This window comes from Chrysemys picta, chromosome 2 (assembly GCF_011386835.1).
Source record: "Chrysemys picta bellii isolate R12L10 chromosome 2, ASM1138683v2, whole genome shotgun sequence".
Taxonomy (NCBI): Eukaryota; Metazoa; Chordata; order Testudines; family Emydidae; genus Chrysemys; species Chrysemys picta.
Window position 1 is genome coordinate 139,060,382 of NC_088792.1, and position 19,875 is coordinate 139,080,256.

At 41.4% G+C, this 19,875-nt stretch overlaps 1 protein-coding gene across 2 annotated transcripts in view; it reads right to left on the reverse strand.

The window, feature by feature from the left end:
* MYO10 (myosin X) overlaps nucleotides 1-19,875 on the reverse strand; it is a 248,865-nt gene that overhangs the window by 10,151 nt on the left and 218,839 nt on the right. For both annotated transcript variants that reach the window (XM_005290206.5, XM_042845779.2), the window contains 8 exons: nucleotides 18,340-18,435; nucleotides 12,678-12,771; nucleotides 11,493-11,548; nucleotides 10,142-10,284; nucleotides 9,408-9,602; nucleotides 8,037-8,194; nucleotides 6,648-6,771; nucleotides 3,499-3,796 (listed from right to left, as the gene is read on the reverse strand). In XM_005290206.5, the coding sequence (XP_005290263.1) occupies nucleotides 3,499-3,796; nucleotides 6,648-6,771; nucleotides 8,037-8,194; nucleotides 9,408-9,602; nucleotides 10,142-10,284; nucleotides 11,493-11,548; nucleotides 12,678-12,771; nucleotides 18,340-18,435 (1,164 nt within the window). The remainder of the gene's footprint in view (nucleotides 1-3,498; nucleotides 3,797-6,647; nucleotides 6,772-8,036; nucleotides 8,195-9,407; nucleotides 9,603-10,141; nucleotides 10,285-11,492; nucleotides 11,549-12,677; nucleotides 12,772-18,339; nucleotides 18,436-19,875) is intronic.

A 19,875-nucleotide genomic window follows, 5' to 3' on the forward strand; every position in this document is an offset into this window, starting at 1 on the left:
CCAAGCACTATATTTTACATCACGAGGAAAGTTGGGGGAGATCACCCATTGCAGGAGTGGAAGGTAAGGGAGGGCATTAGTGTTGATCTTGCTCAGTTCCCTCATGATAAAAACTACAGGTGCCTTGTTTCCACTAGGACTTTACAGCAAGATAACGATGACGTTAGTTATCTCACTGTAAAACCAAACCTTTTTGACAGTGAAGACTTAGCCTTAATATGTTCTATTTTGCTCAGAATGTTTTCCCCCCCAAAAATAATCAAAAGCAAGAAAAAGGCCCAACAAAATGTGTCCTGACTATTCAATGTTGCAATAGTGGCAGTAGGGAGGGAGTGTAGTTTACTAACTAGAGTAGTGGGGGTCAGGACTCCTGGTGTCTCCTCCAGGCTGGGTTATACTGTATAACAGTTACTCATGTTGGTGAGTAAGTATCTACTCACACAAGTAAATCAATGGACCTGAATGGGACAATTTGGGTAACTGCTCAATAGTGTAACCATCACAGAGGCTGGGCCTTGGTAACCTTAGACAACTTGAAGCACAGAGAAAGTCCATGCTCCGCCCATCTGTAAAACAGATCTAATACCACCTTCCTCACAGGGGCATTGTGAGGCTTAATTCATTGATGTGTGAAAAGGGCTACAAGATCCCCAAATCAGAGGATACGTCTACACTGGAGATGCAATGTCCAGCTTGGGCAGATGTAAGTTTGGTAGATTTGATTGAGCTACTGTACTAAAAATAGCAGAAAAGCAGTGCCTGCAAGGGTGGTGAGAGAGGCTAGCTGCCCAAGTACAACAATCCCATCTGAGACCCTAGGTACCTAACCTCCCAGGACAACCCTGCTATCTTTAGCATGCTAGCTCAATCAAAGCTAGTGCGTGTAAATCTACCTGATCTGAAAGTTACTCCTCCAGCTGCAGTGTAGACATACCCATGTGCATATGGAAGTACTGTTTATAGGATTACAACTATTCTATGGTATTCTTATGCAACGATATTTTACAACTGACCTACAAAGGAAAAATTCAATTACTTCAAACACAAATTCAGACTATTGTTTTAAGAAAACTGGAGGATTTATCTTATGTGTTATAAAATAGCTTGGATTCAGGAAGTAACCTGATTTCCTTTAAACATGCAGCAGTACACAACAAAAGTCTGAACCATGGTCATACCTGTGGTTGCTCAATTCTACGTCAAACAAGTTTTAAACATTTGTTCTTGATTTACAAATAAGTCTTCACTCTTTGTAACACATATATGTAGGCTTAGAAGGATTAGATTTTCATCAGTAAATGTCAGTTTCACAATAGTTTGCAGTGTTGTAGCCATGTTGGTCCCAGGATGTTAGAGAGACAAGGAGGTGAGGTAATAACTTTTAATGAACTAACTTCTGTTGGTGAAAGACAAGCTTTTGAGCTTACAGAGAGCTCTTCTTCAGGTCTGGGAAAGGAAGCTTATATTCATAACTTTGCTAAAAACTCTAAAAATCATGGACATAATAAAGACACTGGATTCATGGCTATAAACATGAACAACAACCTATAACCCAATAACCCCCCTCCCAACTGCCCATTTTTGTCTCATCACTGCAGAGGTGTTAACTGACTATTTCACCCTGAATGGTGTCTTACAATGTGTTTTAACTCCTTATGCTAAATGATCTGTTCCACCTTGTACTTAGCTGTGACACTCTAAGGCTACGTCTGCACTACAGACCTTATAGTGGCACATCTATACCACTGCAGCAGTGCTGCTTGTAAGGTCTCTTGTGTAACTGCTCTATGCCGGCAGGAGAGAGCTCTCCTGATGGAGTAATTAAGCCACCCCAATGAAAGGCAGTAGCTATGTCAATGGGAGAGAGTCTCCTGCCAACATAGTACCATGCACACCAGTGTTTTGTCAGTGAAACTTATGTTGGTCGGGGTGTGTGGGTTTTTTTTTTTTTTACTCCCCCCCCCCCCCCCCATTTGACAAAAGTTTTGCCAACAAAAGTGCTAGTGTAGACAAAGCCTAAGTACCTTTCCCAGACCTGAAGAACAGCTCTGTGTAAGCTCAAAAACTTCTCTTTTTCACCAACAGATGGTGGTCCAATAAAAGATATTGCCTCACCCACCTTGTCTCCCTAATTTCATCATACACACACACACACAAACTGGCAAAAAACATTTCCATCTATAATCGAAATTTAGAGCTAGGCAAAGTAAGAAAAATGCTGCTTAAGAACATCTTAGCATTTGATTTAACACTATTTACTTTGTATATTTTGACAGATGTTGATGTTTTATGTTAAGTTACAAAGCTTAACTTTTTTAATCTTAACACCTACTGTCATTAAATAAATGTCTGACCCCCCCATAATTTCCCACAACTGTGAAAATTTAAAATGATACAAATCAGAAAAACACAAAAAACTTTAAACCCATAATTTTACGCAACCGTGAACATTTAAAATATTGTGAAAAATGTTTTTAAAAAACCCATCTATATCTGTCAAAATTCCAATTCTGCCAAGCCAAAATATGATCAAAGTCAATGACTACTGTTTTTAAATAATAAATCTGCATTTATATCTTTCAGCCAGTGATCTCAAAATGCTTCACAAACACTAAAGGAACACTTACAATTAAAAGCAACACAAATAATTCAGGGGCAAAACTTTGGTTTTGTAAAAAATGTGTTTGTACCAATACAAACATCAACAGAACCAAAAGTGAACATAATGATACTATAATCCAGAGTGAAACTGACTAATCTATTTCATTGTCTAAATAAAGTAGACAACAAAAATTGTGTGTGTGGGGGGGGGGGGAATCAATTTTTAAAACTGTTTCCTTTTTAAATAGTAAAGTTAACTAGTAACACTTTAAATGGCAGAAAAGAGAGGTTTTTAAAAATATTTGTTTTAACATACTATCTCTTTAAGCATCATAACACTGTTCTCTTCTCTCACTAAACACTGGCATAAATAGGTTAAATGACTTGTGCAAGTTGGTGGGAGAGCCAGGAGTAGGACCCAGGAGTTTTGGCTCTAAACCATTAAGACCACTTCTGTAGGTAAGAGTTTTGATAGTAAATCTGTGCATGTTTACAAAAAGAAGGCCCTGATCCTGCAAAGACTTGTGCATATGCTTTACTTTAGGTGCTGTCATTAGTGCCATTCACTTAAAAAGTACTATGCACTGTGCATAAAGCTAAGCGCATGAGTAAGTTTTTGCAGGAATGAGGTCCTAACCGATTCTTCAAAAGATAACATTGAAGTCTATTAAAATTATTCCATGTAAATTTTAAATGAATTTGATTACTTTACTTTTCCTCTAAATTTTAGACTCAGTGGTTGAAATACTTGGTACACTTCAAGAGATTCCTAACCCTTTCCCCACAAGATGCCTATTTATTGGAAACTGTTATGAAAAATTACCAGGAGAGGAGACAAAGTGAAGAAAAAGAGCCGAAAACAATATTTTTATATCCTAAGTATTTGTGGCCTCTTACCTTTTGAGATGGAATTTCAGATACTTGAGGATACCACGGCTGGGCAGGAATGTGCAACTCATGCATGTGAGTATCTGCCAGCTATACAGATTCCCCACACTCCCTGGGTTAGGCACTTTGTTAGTCTGTTTGATGAGCTGACAGTAGAGCTCATCTCGAAGGGGTCGTAAATCATGTCCCGTCTGAAGGATACCCTGGATTATAGGTATGGGATCAGACATAGACTCTAGCTGCTGCAGAGAATTAAATATCTTGATGGCTTCATCCTGGAGAGTTGTGTAACCTTTGTCTTTCAGCACTACAAAAAGAGAGTGAGACATAAGAAGATCTTATAAAAGAGATGTTCTAGCTCAGCGGTTCTCAACTGGGGGTCCACAAGCCTTTCAAGGGAGCTGCGGGGCCCCATGGCTGAAACCCAGACTCTGAGCCCCAGCTACCTCCCTTCTGCACCCTAAGCTACCCCCCTGCCCGCACTCAACCCCTAGCCACCCCCCTCCTTGCACCCACAGACACCCTGTGTGCACACGGCCCCAGCTACCCCCTCTCTGCACCTTGAGCTACCCCCCTGCCTGCACACAGCTCCTAGCTACCCCCTCCCTGCGCCTAAGCTGTTTTCAAACTTTCTGAGCTAAGCCCCTCACCTTTGAATTATAATTTTTGGTTGCGCCCCCTCCTTTCCCCAACCCAGACAGGCGGATGGTCTGTTGAGGTGAGTCAGTGGGTGGAGGTGGTACTCCTTCCCTTGGCCGCTGGCCCCTGTCCCCCTCCCCGCCATAGAAGTCGAACTATGTCTATGCCCAAGGTCCCTGCCCTGAGCCACTCCCCCCTCTATACCTGGGCTGAGCCCTGGAGTTTTTATAGCACATCAAGGGGGGCCTCAGAAAAAAAAAGGTTGAGAACCCCTGCTCTAGCTCAACCAAAAAGTATGGGCTCAAAGCAGGAATTACTGGGTGGAATTCTATGGCCTGTGTTATTCAGATGATCATAGTGGTCCCTTCTCACTTTGAAGTCTATGAATCCATTAGAAATGTGTGGAAACTAACAGAATTTCTCATAAAATGAAAATTCCATGTTGAAGTTTGTTTTTATTCTGAAGCTGAACAAAAACAAAAATTTCAGAATTTCCCATGAAAGGAAATTTTCAAAAAAATAGTTTCAGGTCAATTGAAGCATTTTGTTTTGCTTTTGACTTTTTAACATTTTATATTATAATGCATAATATAAAATTTTGAAATTAAAAATATTGAAGTCACCTTATCAAAATTGTTCCCTCCCCAAAATGAATCATCATTTTCCAACATAAAAACATTGTCAGAAAATTTCTGACCAGCTTAGAATCTGTACTGCTGAAATGTCTATTGCTCTTTCAACAACATAAGGAAAACTAAGTGGAGATCACAAGTTAGTTAATGAATTCTTGCATTTGCTCATTTTCTATATACATGGAATTGCTTTTTCTATAATATTAGCATATTGCTTAAACTCTAATAGTCAAACTATCTAATTGCCTTGTTGCTTGTTAATGCAAGAAAATGAATTAATCACTCTTTGTATTACCTAATGTTGACTAGGGCCTTACTCAGTACAGCCAAAAGCACTGTATACAATTTGGATTTGAGGAATGCTGCATTGATGAGTAATCCTTATGTTTGATTCCCAGTTAGGCTTAATCCCTCTGGCAAGACAGGTAGCAATCTATTTTATGAGTGGTGAGTGACTGACTTTTCTTTACTGTGTTGTCATTATAGAAAATAACTTGGGGTTCAAATGAAATTTAAAATACCTCAGATTAGGAGCTATGTGAAGCTGCATCATCTTAGGGACAACTCTGGCAGGAATCTTACCTCAGGAGCAGCACCCCCAGGTTTTATGCGGGGCCTCAGCCGCCGGCCCTGCGCCCGGGACTCTACTCCCCGGCCCGGGGCACAAGTTTCGGCAGCCGGTCCCACTCCCCGGCCACTGGCCTCGTGCCTAGGGCTCTGCACCTGGGGCCCTGCTCCCGGCCCCGTGCGCGGCACCCTGCTCCCAGCCCCACACCTGGGGCCCCGTGCCTGGCACCCCGTGACTGCCCCCACCTGTGGCCCCAGCCTTGGCCCCCTCACCCCTGTCTGGGTCCCCCCCCAGAGAGACAGCCCTGCTCCCGGCCCCAGCTCTGTGGAATTGGGGGGCATGGACAGGGGTAAGGGAGGGGGAGGGATGAGGTAAGAAGTAAAAACTGCTTTCAGCACCCCCACTATTAAGTGTTCCAGCGCCACTGCTCAGGAGCCAGAGGTCTTCCTGGAGCATGCCCACTTCTACACCCGTCAAGGGGTGTAGCTTACTCTTCCTGCATGCACAGTCAGCTAAAAAGAGTGAAGAGACTGCAGCTCCTGTGTTCTACCACTGCACAAGACTCAGTGGGGGCCCCTTACAGGTCCCGTTTCCCCCTCCCAGGAAATCCATGGAGCAGCAGGGTATAACTTGGGTCTTAGAGAGGATGAGAAAAAAATCTGACACAAATGCCATTTGATATCCTGATGTTTAGCCCCATGATTGCCACCTTTTCTTCACAGAACAGTCCTGATCTGGATGGGGTTCTCTCTTTGACAGGCAATAAGAGTTTCAAAATAACTTAAGTTTATCTTTTTAAGGAAATCAAATTCATAACAATCATGCAACGACTCTGTCCCAGTGTTCAAAGTCTATGAGGTGCTAACCTGGAGATAAAACATGACTTGTCTGGAGTGGTTATTACACCTGTTTTTTGGAAATCAAAGTTTGCAATATCTATCTAGATCAATGACTTTTCAAATTAAATATCTTCAAAAATAATACATGTATATTGGATTCCATGTTTTCCCCACACAAATGATGAAATATGTAACAGTTTTAAACTGGAGGTTGTAGTGGCCTAAGGCAGCTGCAGTCCCCCATCCACTCAGGAAGAGAGGGGCTCTGAATGCAGCCAGTAAAGTGCGTAGTGATAATCAGGGAAGGAGATGTGTCCAGGGTGGTTGATGGGATTAAATGATTTAACTAATCTCTGTTGCAGCCTTCACAAGGCAGGGCTTCTATGGAGCCCCTGATGGGAATCTAAAGTTGTGCTCCCTAGGGTATAGTAGGTAACCTGGGGGAAAGAGGGAGCGAGTTTACATGTCTGAAAAACTTACGGTTTAGATTGATGTCCCCATATGGCAATGGCAGTAATGGGGAGTGCAGTGGATGATGCGTGTAACGGAGAATAGGGTTTCTCTTATAAATCTGTTCAACAACCTCAGAGTTCAGGCAGTTCTCCTGGTGGGTTTAAAAAAAAAAAAAAAGCATAATTCCTGGTTCAGTGTGAATGATAATCCAGTGATGGATGCATGTGAATAGATTGGTCCAAAAAATTATTCAACTGCAGTATCATGTGAAAAAGTCTGTTAGTAAAATTACTTGTTGCTAAAAGATACAGCAATAAAAACTGATCTGCAAATTTTTCTTCAGGAGGGCAGGCAGCATTTCAGAGGGGTATGAGAAGTGCCAGCCATTCTTCTCCACATTGAAGATGTAAAAACTTGTATCATGGCAAAGTGGCATTCTCCTCTTGATTTGATGCCCAAAGCAGAATATGTGACTCTCCTAAATCCAGTACACTTCATAGTCCTGCCAGTTTCCCTACTTAACGAATGTCTGGCCAAATGGTTTCAGAGTTTGACAGACAAGAGCAAGCAGCTTTTCTCTAACACACACGACTGTAAGTAATGCTCATGAGAGGCGCTTGGTATTCCCAATTCCCATTGGCATCAAAGGGAGTAATGGGTGCTCAGCAGCTTCCAAAAGGAGGCCCAGAATGTGCCACACTTTAACGCTCTTATTGCACAGACGAATCCCAAGAGCTGGGCAGAGGATGGAAAATCCATTTTTGGAAGAATTTTGAGGTTTCAAAATTTATTTTCATTTCACATTGGTATGAAAACAAAACCTTTCTAAAATGTTTGCAAACTGGAATTGTGTCAAAACATGTTTTCCAATCAAAAAGATCAGGTTTTCAATTAATCTCTCTCTGGTGAAAAGTAGGCAGACTGCCCTGGACCTTAGAAACCTTCTGAAGAATCCTGCAGTTTTTATCTTTTCTGAAAATCCACCACATTATCCACTGAAGTGAGACCAACAGAGATCCATTGGGAGAGATAGTGAGAGCCCATGCATGTAACCCCTCCAATGGGATCACAAAGTGCATTAGTTAATGCTGCTTAAAGCATTACACAAATTATTGGGGCAAAAGTTACACTGGTTTCCAAGGGAAACAAACATACAGAATAGCTTTTCCCTGACTCTTTCCCCTCCACAGGCTATATATACCCCATGTTCTTTTGCTCTTGTAACAGTTAAAGGAGAGATTCCTCTGGCTGCTGGATGGTGTATGTGTGTCTGAGATTGTTTATATCAGGCATCTAATTGTTTAGAAATTGGGTCATTGGGCTTCTATTTCCTTTCACGCCACATGACAGAGGGAGCATAAAGGGCTCAGGTTCCAAATGTATATACTGTCTCCCCCTTCAGAGGCTTATTTTTACCTTAATATCTTGAATAAGCTGCTGGGTTGGTGTATCAATCGGTGCTTTTGTGTCAGTCACATTCTGGATGGCACTTGACCAGCGGGTGGCCTCATTGAGCAATTTTGTATAGAGACGGTAGCAGTGCTTGCGTCCATACACAGTTACATTCCAGTAGCCTATGACAATAGTAAAAATTAGTTATTACAAAACGTTTTGTGGCTTTGCTTATTCTGATGGAAGCAGAGATGTCAGTGTTTTACTAAGACACAAACTGCATGTTAGACACTGGAGTCTCACTGGCACCTTCTCTGGAACCCAAAGTCTGCAAGTAAGTAGCCTAAAACAGAGCAAGCTGCAGTCACCCATGTTTCTGTTAGGGTGGTACAGCCTCCGAAACAACAGGTGCCAGCATGGAACACTCCATCCTGATCCATACATGTGCAATCTCCACAGGCCTCATCATCTTGGTAAGGCTGAAGGTGACCATAGGCCACATTGTAAAGACAGACTTGTCTCATCCTAGCTGTACAAGAGGATCCTGGGATAACATTGTCTTACTGAAGAAATCCTTTAATAGCCTGCATTATTTATGTAAACATGGATCATTAACACACAGGCTACTCATTCTGTAAAACCAATATGTGTTCTCATCTGTGTAGCTTTCTTGCATCTTAAAAATACACTGCTGATTCGGTCCCAATGAGAAACAGCATATATTCAGGTTTCAGGGTATATATTCAAACTTTATTTTCCTTATATCCCAAAATGGGATTTTCATGAGACAGGAGAGTCTAAAGAAAGCTTATTTACTCTTTGGGTGGCAAAAATCACTTTGTAGGGTCAAGGGTACACAGTGAAGATTGCACTGGACAGTTCAAATATGAAAAAAGGAGCCTCTTATTTGAAAACGACTGAATCAGAGTTGAAAACCAGTTTAGAAAATGTTCTTGGACAAATTCAGGGGTGACTTGGAAAGTGGTGTAGATTTGTTACTGTAGATCTACTTAGACACTAACACTGGTAGGGTCTCAGTTGCTCTAAGCTACATGCTGAGAAGCTAGAAAGTAGGGTGAAGGCTGCCTTAATTTATGCCTTCTTCCAAATCCTTGATGTGTAAACTACTGTACACTAATTTAGCAGTATTAGGAGTGTTAGGAAGAATGAATTATACCACCTTACACGTCACCTCTGCAGTTTGTCCCAATGAGTTCAGATGGCTCTACTGGCAAAATATTTTGTGAAGTTCCACTGACCTTCTGTTTACCCATATGTATTCCTGTAATCCAAATAGTGGATGTAAAATATTTTCCTATTGTGCTTGTTGCATTTCCAGGTAGGCTGGAGTGCAGCTTAGTGCACACAAAAACCTAATGCTCATGAACAAATTACCTGTCTCTTTGAAGATTTTCTCATCAGGCGGTACCACCGAGCAGAGGCTATTCAGGACTAGGGTACCCAATTTCAGGGCATTTTTCTCTGAGCTCTTGTAGTAATCCAAAGAATTGTGCGTTAAGACAAACCAGCGCTTCTTCAGCTTTAGTGAAGACATCTTTGGGCTGTTTTTTACTTCTTTGTGTAACCATCCTGTTAAATAGACACCCCATGAATTAAACCTTTTCATGGAATTAGGCAAAGCTGTAGTTAACTTTTGGCAGCTTAGATTTTTTTAAAAAATGATTAATACAATTTATGAAAGTATCACTAAGTATAGCCAAGTCCTCTTTTTAAATAACTTTTGTTTAAGTTAACAGTGTCAAATTAACTCCCAAGAAAAGGTGAGGTTTAAATACTACATATTATCTATACTGGGGCTTCTCAAACTTCAATGGCATGAACCACCTTTTATTAAAAAGACTGACTCGTGGACACCCTTCCCCATCCATTCACAATCACAAAACATCCTTGTGGAAGCTACAGCAACTGTTTACAGGGAAGAGTGATATTAAGAAAGTCTGAATGTGTTTTTAGTAGTATCCCTTGAGTTACCAGCAGGAAACAAAGCCAGCAGCATGTGACCAGCGAGCTCTCTGCAGACCACCAGCAAGTGCTCCACAGACCACAGTTTGGGAACCACTTATCTATACAATTCAACTCCTCTGGTTTGCTTTCCCATTAATTCTTACCCCTCACTATGAATTCTTGCCCCTCCACTCTGGTATCTCCCTTTGATCTCTGTAGCAGTGTTATCCAGTGGTGCATCTCCTCAGGGGTGTCAGCATTACAGTGGAGAACACGATTAGCAGTGATGATCACAAATGAATTGGGTCTATGGAAAAAAACGAAGGTGGAAAAACCCATACAGTAAATATAACTACTGTTTGCACCACAACTAAATGACTGACTTACCTCACTTGCCATAAGCATAAACACTTCCCTCTTGTTTGTATTTTATATTCAGGCAAGTGTTCCTCACTTCTGCACCATTTATTTCAAGAACTCTAGCCCTATAAAATGTTAAGCTTTTAAAAAAGACTGTTTAAAATAAGAGATGGGTTTGTACCAAATGCTCGGTCTATGCAGCCCTGAACTTTGGGGAAACTTATATCCAGACTTTGCCCCATCTTTATATCAGCCCAACATAAGATCCTTCCCCACTCCAACAACAACAACAAAAACCACCTTGAAGTATGGCTCTGGATCCAAACTTTGTAGTTCATGGTCATCTCCATTTAAAGTGTTTGCTTCAGTAGCTACTTTAGCTAAAACCAACTATAATTTACGAAGATTTATAATGAAGCAGCATGTGAACACAGATCCCTTTATTTTTAATACAGTGCAATTAAGGCAGCAGAGTCTCTTTTTTAATGAGATTTTGGCTTTCATCCAGTCCTACCCCAGGATTCACTGAGGCACCAGCAAATTGACCTGCTGGCCTAAGATCACACGAGTGGACTGTCTTGGTGGCTCTACATGGATTAGATTCTACTGTTGTGCTCTTCTGTCTCCACAAGCCATGTACTTTGAACTCTTTAGACCCTTTTTCTCTCCAAGATATAGCTCGCAAGAATTATATCAGAAAGCCTTTATCAGGGCCCATGCCATTTTGGGATGCATAAGCAGGTCATCAGCATCAAACAGGAAGATAACAGACTTTCACTTTACAGTTCTAGTGAGAAGACATTAGGAATATTGCACTCAGTTCTGGACATTTTAATGGCAAAATTATTTGGAGACAATTCAGAGAAGAGCAGCAAAAAATATTTACGAGGCTTTCACCCTGTTGATTAATGCACATGCTGACCCAAACAAGAGAGACTGTTTGTGCCAGGCAAGTCAGCAAAACCCACACTAGAACTGATGCAGATCCTTCCCCACCCACTTCGTACATTATGTTGGAAAATCTCAATTTTGGCACTATCAAAAAGGAAAGGCAGTGAAATAGTTTCATGTGCAAAATATGGAGATCAGTGTAAAAAATGTCAAATTTTAAAAGAGGAAACATCCACCCCAGCCAAAAATGGCAGTGGAACTTACCTATCTGGGTTGTCAGAAGCACACACAGAATCAATCAGTCCAACATCCAGTGTGCCCTGTGCAACAAAAACCCCAACCAAAAAAAGATGCAGACATTTCAATATCACTAAAATATATTATTCAATACATTACTTTTAGGTATAAGCAAAACTGGGAATTACTTTGCATACTTTGGTTATGCAAAACTATATAGATCTAGGTGCCAATTTCTTCTAACCACTAAAATTAAGGGGAAAGGGAACAGGGGTTTCAGATAAACAGATCGGCTTTAGTAACATTCACTGCAAAGCAAGTTAAAAAACAACTTCTATTTTACTGAGTTTCACAACCCAGTTGCAATTTTGACCTAATTTACAATACCCTAGTGAACTTACCACCACACAGCATAGAACCTTGGGAAGCCAACATCAAACAGAAATCTAGATTTTTATTTTCTTTTGTTTCCTTGTTAGCACTCTCTAAACTGAATGGGTTAAATCTGCCCCCCAGTTATATGTTCTGTAAAAATAACTAACGGAAATGTTCCAATATTTTTTTTTAAATTAACATAGGTGTATTTTTTAATTTAATCAAACAAGCATGCCTTTCCAGTACTTTAACCCAAAGTACTGCACTACTGTGTTGGAGCAGTTTCGTAGGGAAACTGACTAGAAAAAAAGTGAAACCAATTACACCTCTACCTCGATATAACGCTGGCCTCAGGAGCCAAAAAATCTTACTGCGTTATAGGTGAAACCGTGTTATATCGAACTTGCTTTGATCCACCGGAGTGCGCAGCCCCCCTTCCCCCCCCGAGCACTGCTTTACCGCATTATAGCCGAATTTGTGTTATATCGGGTCGCGTTATATCGGGGTAGAGGTGTAATATATTTTCTTTTCTCAAGGACAGTGAAATGCAAAATCAAGAGACTATAAGTAGTAAAAAGGAAATTTAGATTAATAAAAGAAATGTTAACCTCTAGATATTGGCTTTAGCTCCCTGGGGCAGGGTCTATCTTCTCATTATGTGTGTGTGTGTGCGCAAAGTGCCTAGCACAATGGGGCCCTCTAGCCACTACCACAAATATGTTTATAACATACACAAGGAAATTTGTGTCTGATTTTCAGAGGTGTTCAACCCCTGTCACAATCAGGCCCTTTGTTTTCTAAAAATGTGGGCTTCTATGCCTTTAAATTTTGACTCACCACAGCATTCTGTGGGTTTGCCTGCTCATCATGCATCTCCTGGATCTCCTGTTCTGTGGAAGCATTGACCTGACTCAGCACGCTGAACCACTGGCTGCAAAAGAGAAAGCCAAACACCAACATGACAAAAGGCTCACACCCAAGAAACCTCTATCACATTTGTGGCCTGTAGAAAAGCAACAGGTTCTACAGGTTTCCTGAACTGCCTCAGAAAGGATCTCTGTTCTCAGCACTCAAAAAAACAGCAAGCCTCTGTGCAGTCAGTTCAAATAATGACAGAATCCCAGAAGAAATAACCAGCAGGGCCGTCCCTAGCTATTCAGGGGCCCGACGCAGCCCCCTCCGCGGGGGCGGGGGGGCTGGCTTGGGAGACGGGGGGGAACTGCCCCCCAGCACTCACTGGCGGCATGGCTGGGACCAGGTCGCTGCACTTCCCGCTGCCGGTGAGTGCAGGCCCGGCCCTGCTGCAGTCCTCTGGGGCGGAGCAGGGGTGGGAAGAGGCGGGATTGGGGCTGGAGCAGCATGCAGCTGCACAGGGCACCAGGAAATTTGGTGCCCCAAATTTCCTGGTGCCCTACGCAGCTGCGTACTTTGCATATGGGTAGGGTCGGCCCTGATAACCAGAATATCCTTGAATACCCCCTCTGCCCCAAAGTTTTTTTCCTAGATCTCCAATAACAACTCCCTTTACACCATTCCATTTTAAGGTAAATACTCTTTATTAACACAAGGTATCTCTCAAGAATTGACTGTAATCCCACTGAAGCCCTTCTATGACCTGGATGTACCCAAATATACAGCAAACAGTTCAGCTGGAATAAATACATTAGTAATCTGCACATTTTGTTTGTTTGTTTTAAAACACTGGACGTTCACACCTCAAATGATTCCCTAAATTCTGATGTAGTAATGTTGTGATTGGACACTTCTTATTACTATGCATCTGAAAAAGGGAGTGTTTATATAATCTCGTATTTAAGTCCTCTGTGCACGTGGCATGGGAAGGGGGAGGACAAAAAACTCCCCACACATTACTTTCGTCTGTAGTCAGCAGCAAGGCAAAAATCAGTCTGCACTAGGCTGCTTTGGAAGGAAGCACTGAAGATGGGCCAGTGTCAATTTATTCCAATCCAGTGGTCAGGTTTCCCCAAATAGCTGGCAGGTGGTAGAGCAGGAGTTGCTATTCCAAACTGTAATCCTGAGTAGCAATTACAGAAGGGTTGAACTTCAGCCACGTGGTCTGCCTTTGGGATATATTTCATCTACTTCTGGTCCCTGTACAGTTAGAACCCGATTACCTTGTGCAATCCCACTGAAATATGAGCACCGAACTTGGCCAGTTCTGCAGGTTTCCTGAATGTCATTCTTTGAGATATTAACTTGCCATTCTAAAGATACTTACCCTAGGGCCAAGTTTCAAAGGGCCTCATCCCAGCCTCTAAAACTGCATCTTCACACTTTTTGCAACTGCAGAAGTTGTGTATACATGAACATTTTCTATGCAAAATTGTGGCTTTAAGTTTAGAGGCCTCTTTGAAACAACTGCCTACATTCATGGATCCTCTGCCCACACATACATAATTGAAAACTGGGGTGTTTAGAAAATGCCAGGTTTCCACACCCATACACATCTGGAAACTGGATTTCTGGTAACAGTTCTAGAGAGACTAAGTGGTTAAAACAGCATCACAACAGCCAGGGCTTTAGTACCCTGCCTAACTTCTTCCACAAATGTAACGTTTTAATTAGTAACAGCTATAAAAACTTCAGTATTTAGGAAATGGGGAATGAATGAGAGTGCTGGATCTGATCCAGACCCTATGGCAGTAGGAAAGAAGCTGAGAATAGGGTTATGGTCCTTTATATACCTCTGCATGAAAAAATCTAGATCCACATCAGACACTGGCTCTGTACCTGCATCCTGAGGGTGCAGGTGCCCTAGCAATGGAGATTGGCACAGGGCAATTCTTGAAGGAGAGCTGCCAAGTTTCATGTGAAACCATTCAAACCTAGGATGTGTCTCACATGGTTTCTACTCACAGTCATAAATCAGCCCAGGTTTACTCAAAACTCATGTTGATCAAAAGTTGCGCAAGCCTTTTCCTTAACTTGGCCTGAAATTTAGTTTGTGACAAAATCTGAAAGCAGGCAAAACGGTTTCATTATGGAAGCCTGGCCCTGTTCTAATCCAGTGTCTATTAGCTCTCAAACAGCTCCCCGGTCAATGCTCAGAATGACACAGATTCCAGAGAGCATCACCTCCAGCCCTCCCTTGCTGGAGGGAGTATTGACACTAGGCGGGCCCCTCTGAAGAGGGAAGGAAAGGTTCAGCTCTTAAAGGATCCTAAACCCAAAATATTCCCATAGATTATAAACAGTGATTCATCTTTCCTTTCCAGATTCTGACCCACAGGTATTTTATTTAAAATCCAATGTATTAATTAAATCATATCAAAGAAGCCAGACCTCATAGTATAAGCCACCTACTAACCTTTTATTATACAACAGCTAATGTGGGCACATAGTAGTATTTTTAAAAAGAGTGATCGAAGTTTAACTTCAAGTACAAGTAGTGTACATATTTTCCTAAAATATTTTTTAGAAATTACTTAGTTCAAAATTAATGAAAACCCTGCACCTGGGTGAAAGGAAGATGGCAGCTCAGCTCTACAGTTCCCAAGTTAATGATTGGGTCTCAGAGGATCAGCTAACCCCCAAACTGTTTGTTTGCATGCCTGTGCCCCTTCTCTCCACACCAGAACAATGCAAAGAAAACTAAGTACAAAATGTGTGGTATTTCCATCCCATGTGTGAGATTAACCTGCCTAGGGAACAACACAGACCTCAGACCATTTCATTCAATGTACTTCATTCAATGTAATCAGAATTAACTAACAGATACTTCTAAATCAATTTTTGATCCACTTTTCAACAGTGCTGAACATTCAGAGCTCCCTTCACTTCAGCAACTCTGAAAATCTTTATACATCTCCTACTGGAACCAAGGTATCTTTGAACAATTGTGGATTGTGGAAACAGAAACAAGGAAAATGCCAACAGGTGAATTAACCTGTAATGTGTGTGGTGTGTATACTAAACGAACACTGAAACTGAAGTCATTGTCTCCTCCTATGTTTTGGAAAAAGGTAGAGATATGTGACTGAGAATATGAAAGCCCCTAAACTCTGGTAATTTCTTATTGGCTCCTCAGTAGAGCAGTTTGCCAGAAACAGAGTAATTCAAACAGACAAAACTAACTAACTGGATCTTTATACTTATATGTTACTGTAACTTATGACAAATCTCTCAAGTTAATAAATGGAAAGCTTACAAATGGATTCAGACTATAATTTTAAGGAAGACTTAGCAGCTCATTTTAATTTCAAAAGAGATCACTGAATTAACTGTGCTGTTATAGCCTATGAAAAGTTTCCCTTTAAAGTAGGAATAAGAAGAACTGCAATCTGAAGATCTCAAGGCCCTTTACGAACATTAATTAATTTATATTCAATACCCCTGTGATGGAGGGAAGTATTATTCCCATTTTACAAATGAGAAAACAGAGTAATAGAAATGTTAAGACTAAATCCACAAAGGGGACTTAGGCTGTGTTGAAACACCTGACTTTTAGGTGCCCTGCTGCCCAATGAACCTTCAGCCATGAGTCAAGTGCCCAGGCTCCCTAAACCTTGGCAGGGAAGAGAAAAGCAGCTAAGAATAGGAGCCACAAAAGCCAGTATGCTGAGTGGGGAGCTGCCTAAGCTAGCCAGTAGGAAGGGGACTGGGGACCTAAGACCCGCCCCTCAAACATAGTTAGGCACCTAGCTCCAGGTTGGAGGTATCGATCTCTACTTAGGATTCACAGCCCTGAACCCACTCCTGGAGTTAGATGGCTGAGCCAGGTCAGCCTTTTCACATGTGCTCATGAGCGAGAGTGTCCCTCCCTCACTTACATAGCGTAGTGGTTAGGGCATTCACTGGGAGGTGAGACATCTGATTTCAAATCCTTGCTCTGCCTGATAAAGAGCAGGTACTTGACTTTGGGTCTCCTGTTCGCAGGGGAGTGCACTGACCAGCAGGCTAGTCTGTCTCTCTCTCTGGTCCAGTGAACAATTATTTATACAAAATGGAACAGCTTCAACAGGAGAGATTGAAGGAGCCACACCACCAACTATCCACGCTCAAGTCCCTGCTCCAACTCAGGCAGAGTGGGGATTTGAAGACACTCATGTGGAGCGTGGGAGACCTAACCATTGGGCTATTAAGCATTCTGGGATGGACACACACACACCACATCTGAAAAACTCCCAATCTGGTCGCTTCCAGCTGTCTTTTATGTGAGGCCCAATCCAGTAGGTGTGGTCACCCCACAGGCAAGATAAATGGAGATAAGGTCAGGCTTGACAAAGCCCTGGCTGGGATGATTTAGTTGGGAATTGGTCCTGCTTTGAGCAGGGGGTTGGACTAGATGACCTTCTGAGGTCCCTTCCAACCCTGACATTCTATGATTCTATGAAATGCCTAGCTTGTGAATCCCACCAGGCCTGGCTTAGGCATGACCTAGGATGCTGCACAGCTCAGCGGGATCAGAAATTAGGTGATATTGCACATCTCCTGGTAGAAACTTAGGCACCTAGGGAACTTTACTGATACAAACTTAGGCATCTACATGGTTAGGTGGCAGCTGAGTGGGGTTATCAGGATCTCAGTGGAGTCTAAATATTGGACGTAGGTACCTAAGTCCCTTGTGGATCTAGCATTAAGTAACTTGGATGAGGCCACAGAGTAAAAATACCCACATATCCTCACTTCTCGTCCTGGGAGTCCAGCTCAGTGGGCAGTGTAAGATTTAAAAATAACCTTAATTATTTATTTTCTTACATCATTTACAAAAACACAAGCATACAAATGTAATAGGCAAATATGTTATTGTCACTCAGCAATCGCAGGTAGTTTTTTTAATTCAGATTTTTGGATTTGGAATATAATAGAGCTAGCAACATTAACTTGCTCCTAGCCCTTAAGACTATGGTTAGCAATTTTTCCTTGCTGCTGCCAAGGATCCGTCTCAGATTCTAAGACCTTTAACAGCTGAGCAGATGGAGATCATGTGCTTTGCTCTAAATACCAGAGTCTTCTCATTTGTGAATGTGAGTGCACTCCTCTGAATTACAGTGACCATGTGAAATCTCACATATGAAAAGATTTTAGGCTCTAATCCTGCAAAAAGAACAGTGTAGGAGCCTGCCAGACCAGGGCCTTATTTCAGACAGCCTACAGTGGATCATATGGATTGCATCAGTTTTTTAAGCAGGTGAAGAAGGGCCTGAGAAGCACAAAAAGCAGAGAGAGAAGTGGCCAAAGGAAATGACCCTGTACAGGCAAGAGAATATTAAAGGTGTCACAGGGAGCAGGCATGGCCGAATCCTGGTTATCGCAGCATTGTTGATTTGGCTCTTTTCTGTACCACGCTGCCATTGGCAGCCTCTGGTGGCTGCAATCTCCAACTGCCTCACGAGATCTTTCAAAGGGGATTAAATGCAGTGTGTTTAATACTGCTGGCCAATACCTTCAGAGATCGCATGTAGAAGACAGTCAATACATTGCTGCTGTTGCAAGAGTTAGAATGATATGGAGAAGAAGAGCTTAATGATTCTCTTACCTAGCATCCTCAGGAGAGTCAGCAATCAAGTGGTAGATCCTGTCGGCCATTACTATATCAATCCCATTTTCTTTACCGGTATTATCAACAATCTCTCTGAAATGGATGCAAATGCCAGAATTAAAGCTAGAGAGAGACCCCATGCACAGTGAATATGCCCTTCTAGTGAGCGGCTTAGACACTAATATTTCAGAATAATATTTACTTGTTTTACCCTGATTTACTTGAGATATGTAATGCAGACTCCTGTTACTTAAACATTATCAATTCACCAAAACAACATTTGTCATGGCCATTGTAGCCATTGTCCAAGTTACCCAAGTTTAAAGCACTATGAATATTTACTTTTTAAAGTGGTCTTTTTTCCCACTTGTAAGTATTTATTTTTTAAATGACAACAACAAAGAAAAACCTTACTAAGAGCTACAAGAGGGGGAAGAGAGTCATCTCTCAAAAAAGAACCAGTGTTGAGGAAAGGAACATAAGGTCTTACTCTGACTCCTTAAAATATTCAAGGGGTTGCTGAAGATGCCAGAAATGCATGCCAAGATTTTCAAACGTAACAGCATTTTGTCTGTCAGTTTTTGGGTGCCCAGTTTAAGATATATTAAAGGGGCCTGGTTTCCAGGAAGTGCTGAGTACCCACCCTCTGAAAACCAACCCTTTTGAGGTGTCTCAAGTCAGACATGGAAATATCAAGGCCCTCAAAATACCACAAGTCATTTTTCAAAATCTTGCCCTGTGTGTTTAAAGCAATACACAAACTTTGGTTATTTCCATGTACTGCTAAGCATTTCCCAAGGCTCAAATGGTAATTTTTGGCTTTTTGTCCCCCCTGCCCAGTTTCTATCTTAAGCTTATTTTTCCCCTTGTTAATTAACCAACACTCTTCTCATAAATCTCTTTCCTATCACAACACATGACATTTCTGATCTACCTTTGTTATCCATGTACAGATAAAAAAAATTAAAAAGCAATTTTAAATGTAAGAGAAAAAAATGATTCCATATTTTGTCCTTTTCCAGAATTTTACTTTCCTCCTCCTTACTAGGATATTACCCTAGTATTTGCCTTTTAAATAATATAAGTGAAGTAGCAGATTTCATTCTCTTTGAGTAAAGCTCGGATGCTTTAGGAATCTGCTCACTGATTACATAAACCCCTTAAATTTTAATTCCACTGCCTAGAAACTACACTTTATTTTTTGCTCCACGTAGACCTTTTCAGATACAAGCTCCTTTTTGTTATTCTATGTTTATAAATGTTCAGTTATTGATTAGAAAAATCTGAAGAGTTCAGTTTAGCTTTAAACATCTTCGAGGTTCATCTTTAAAAGAGAGTGGATAATGGATGAATTCATCAAAAAGCTTTTTAAGATGACCTTTAGTGAAACAATATTCTGATATAATGTAGCAACAAGAAATCTGGATTTTGGTAGACATCATAGTAAGGACTATCATAACTAAGGCTACATTTTAGTCACTGGTTTTTTTAGTAAAAGTCATGGACAGGTCACAGGCAGTAAACAAAAATTCA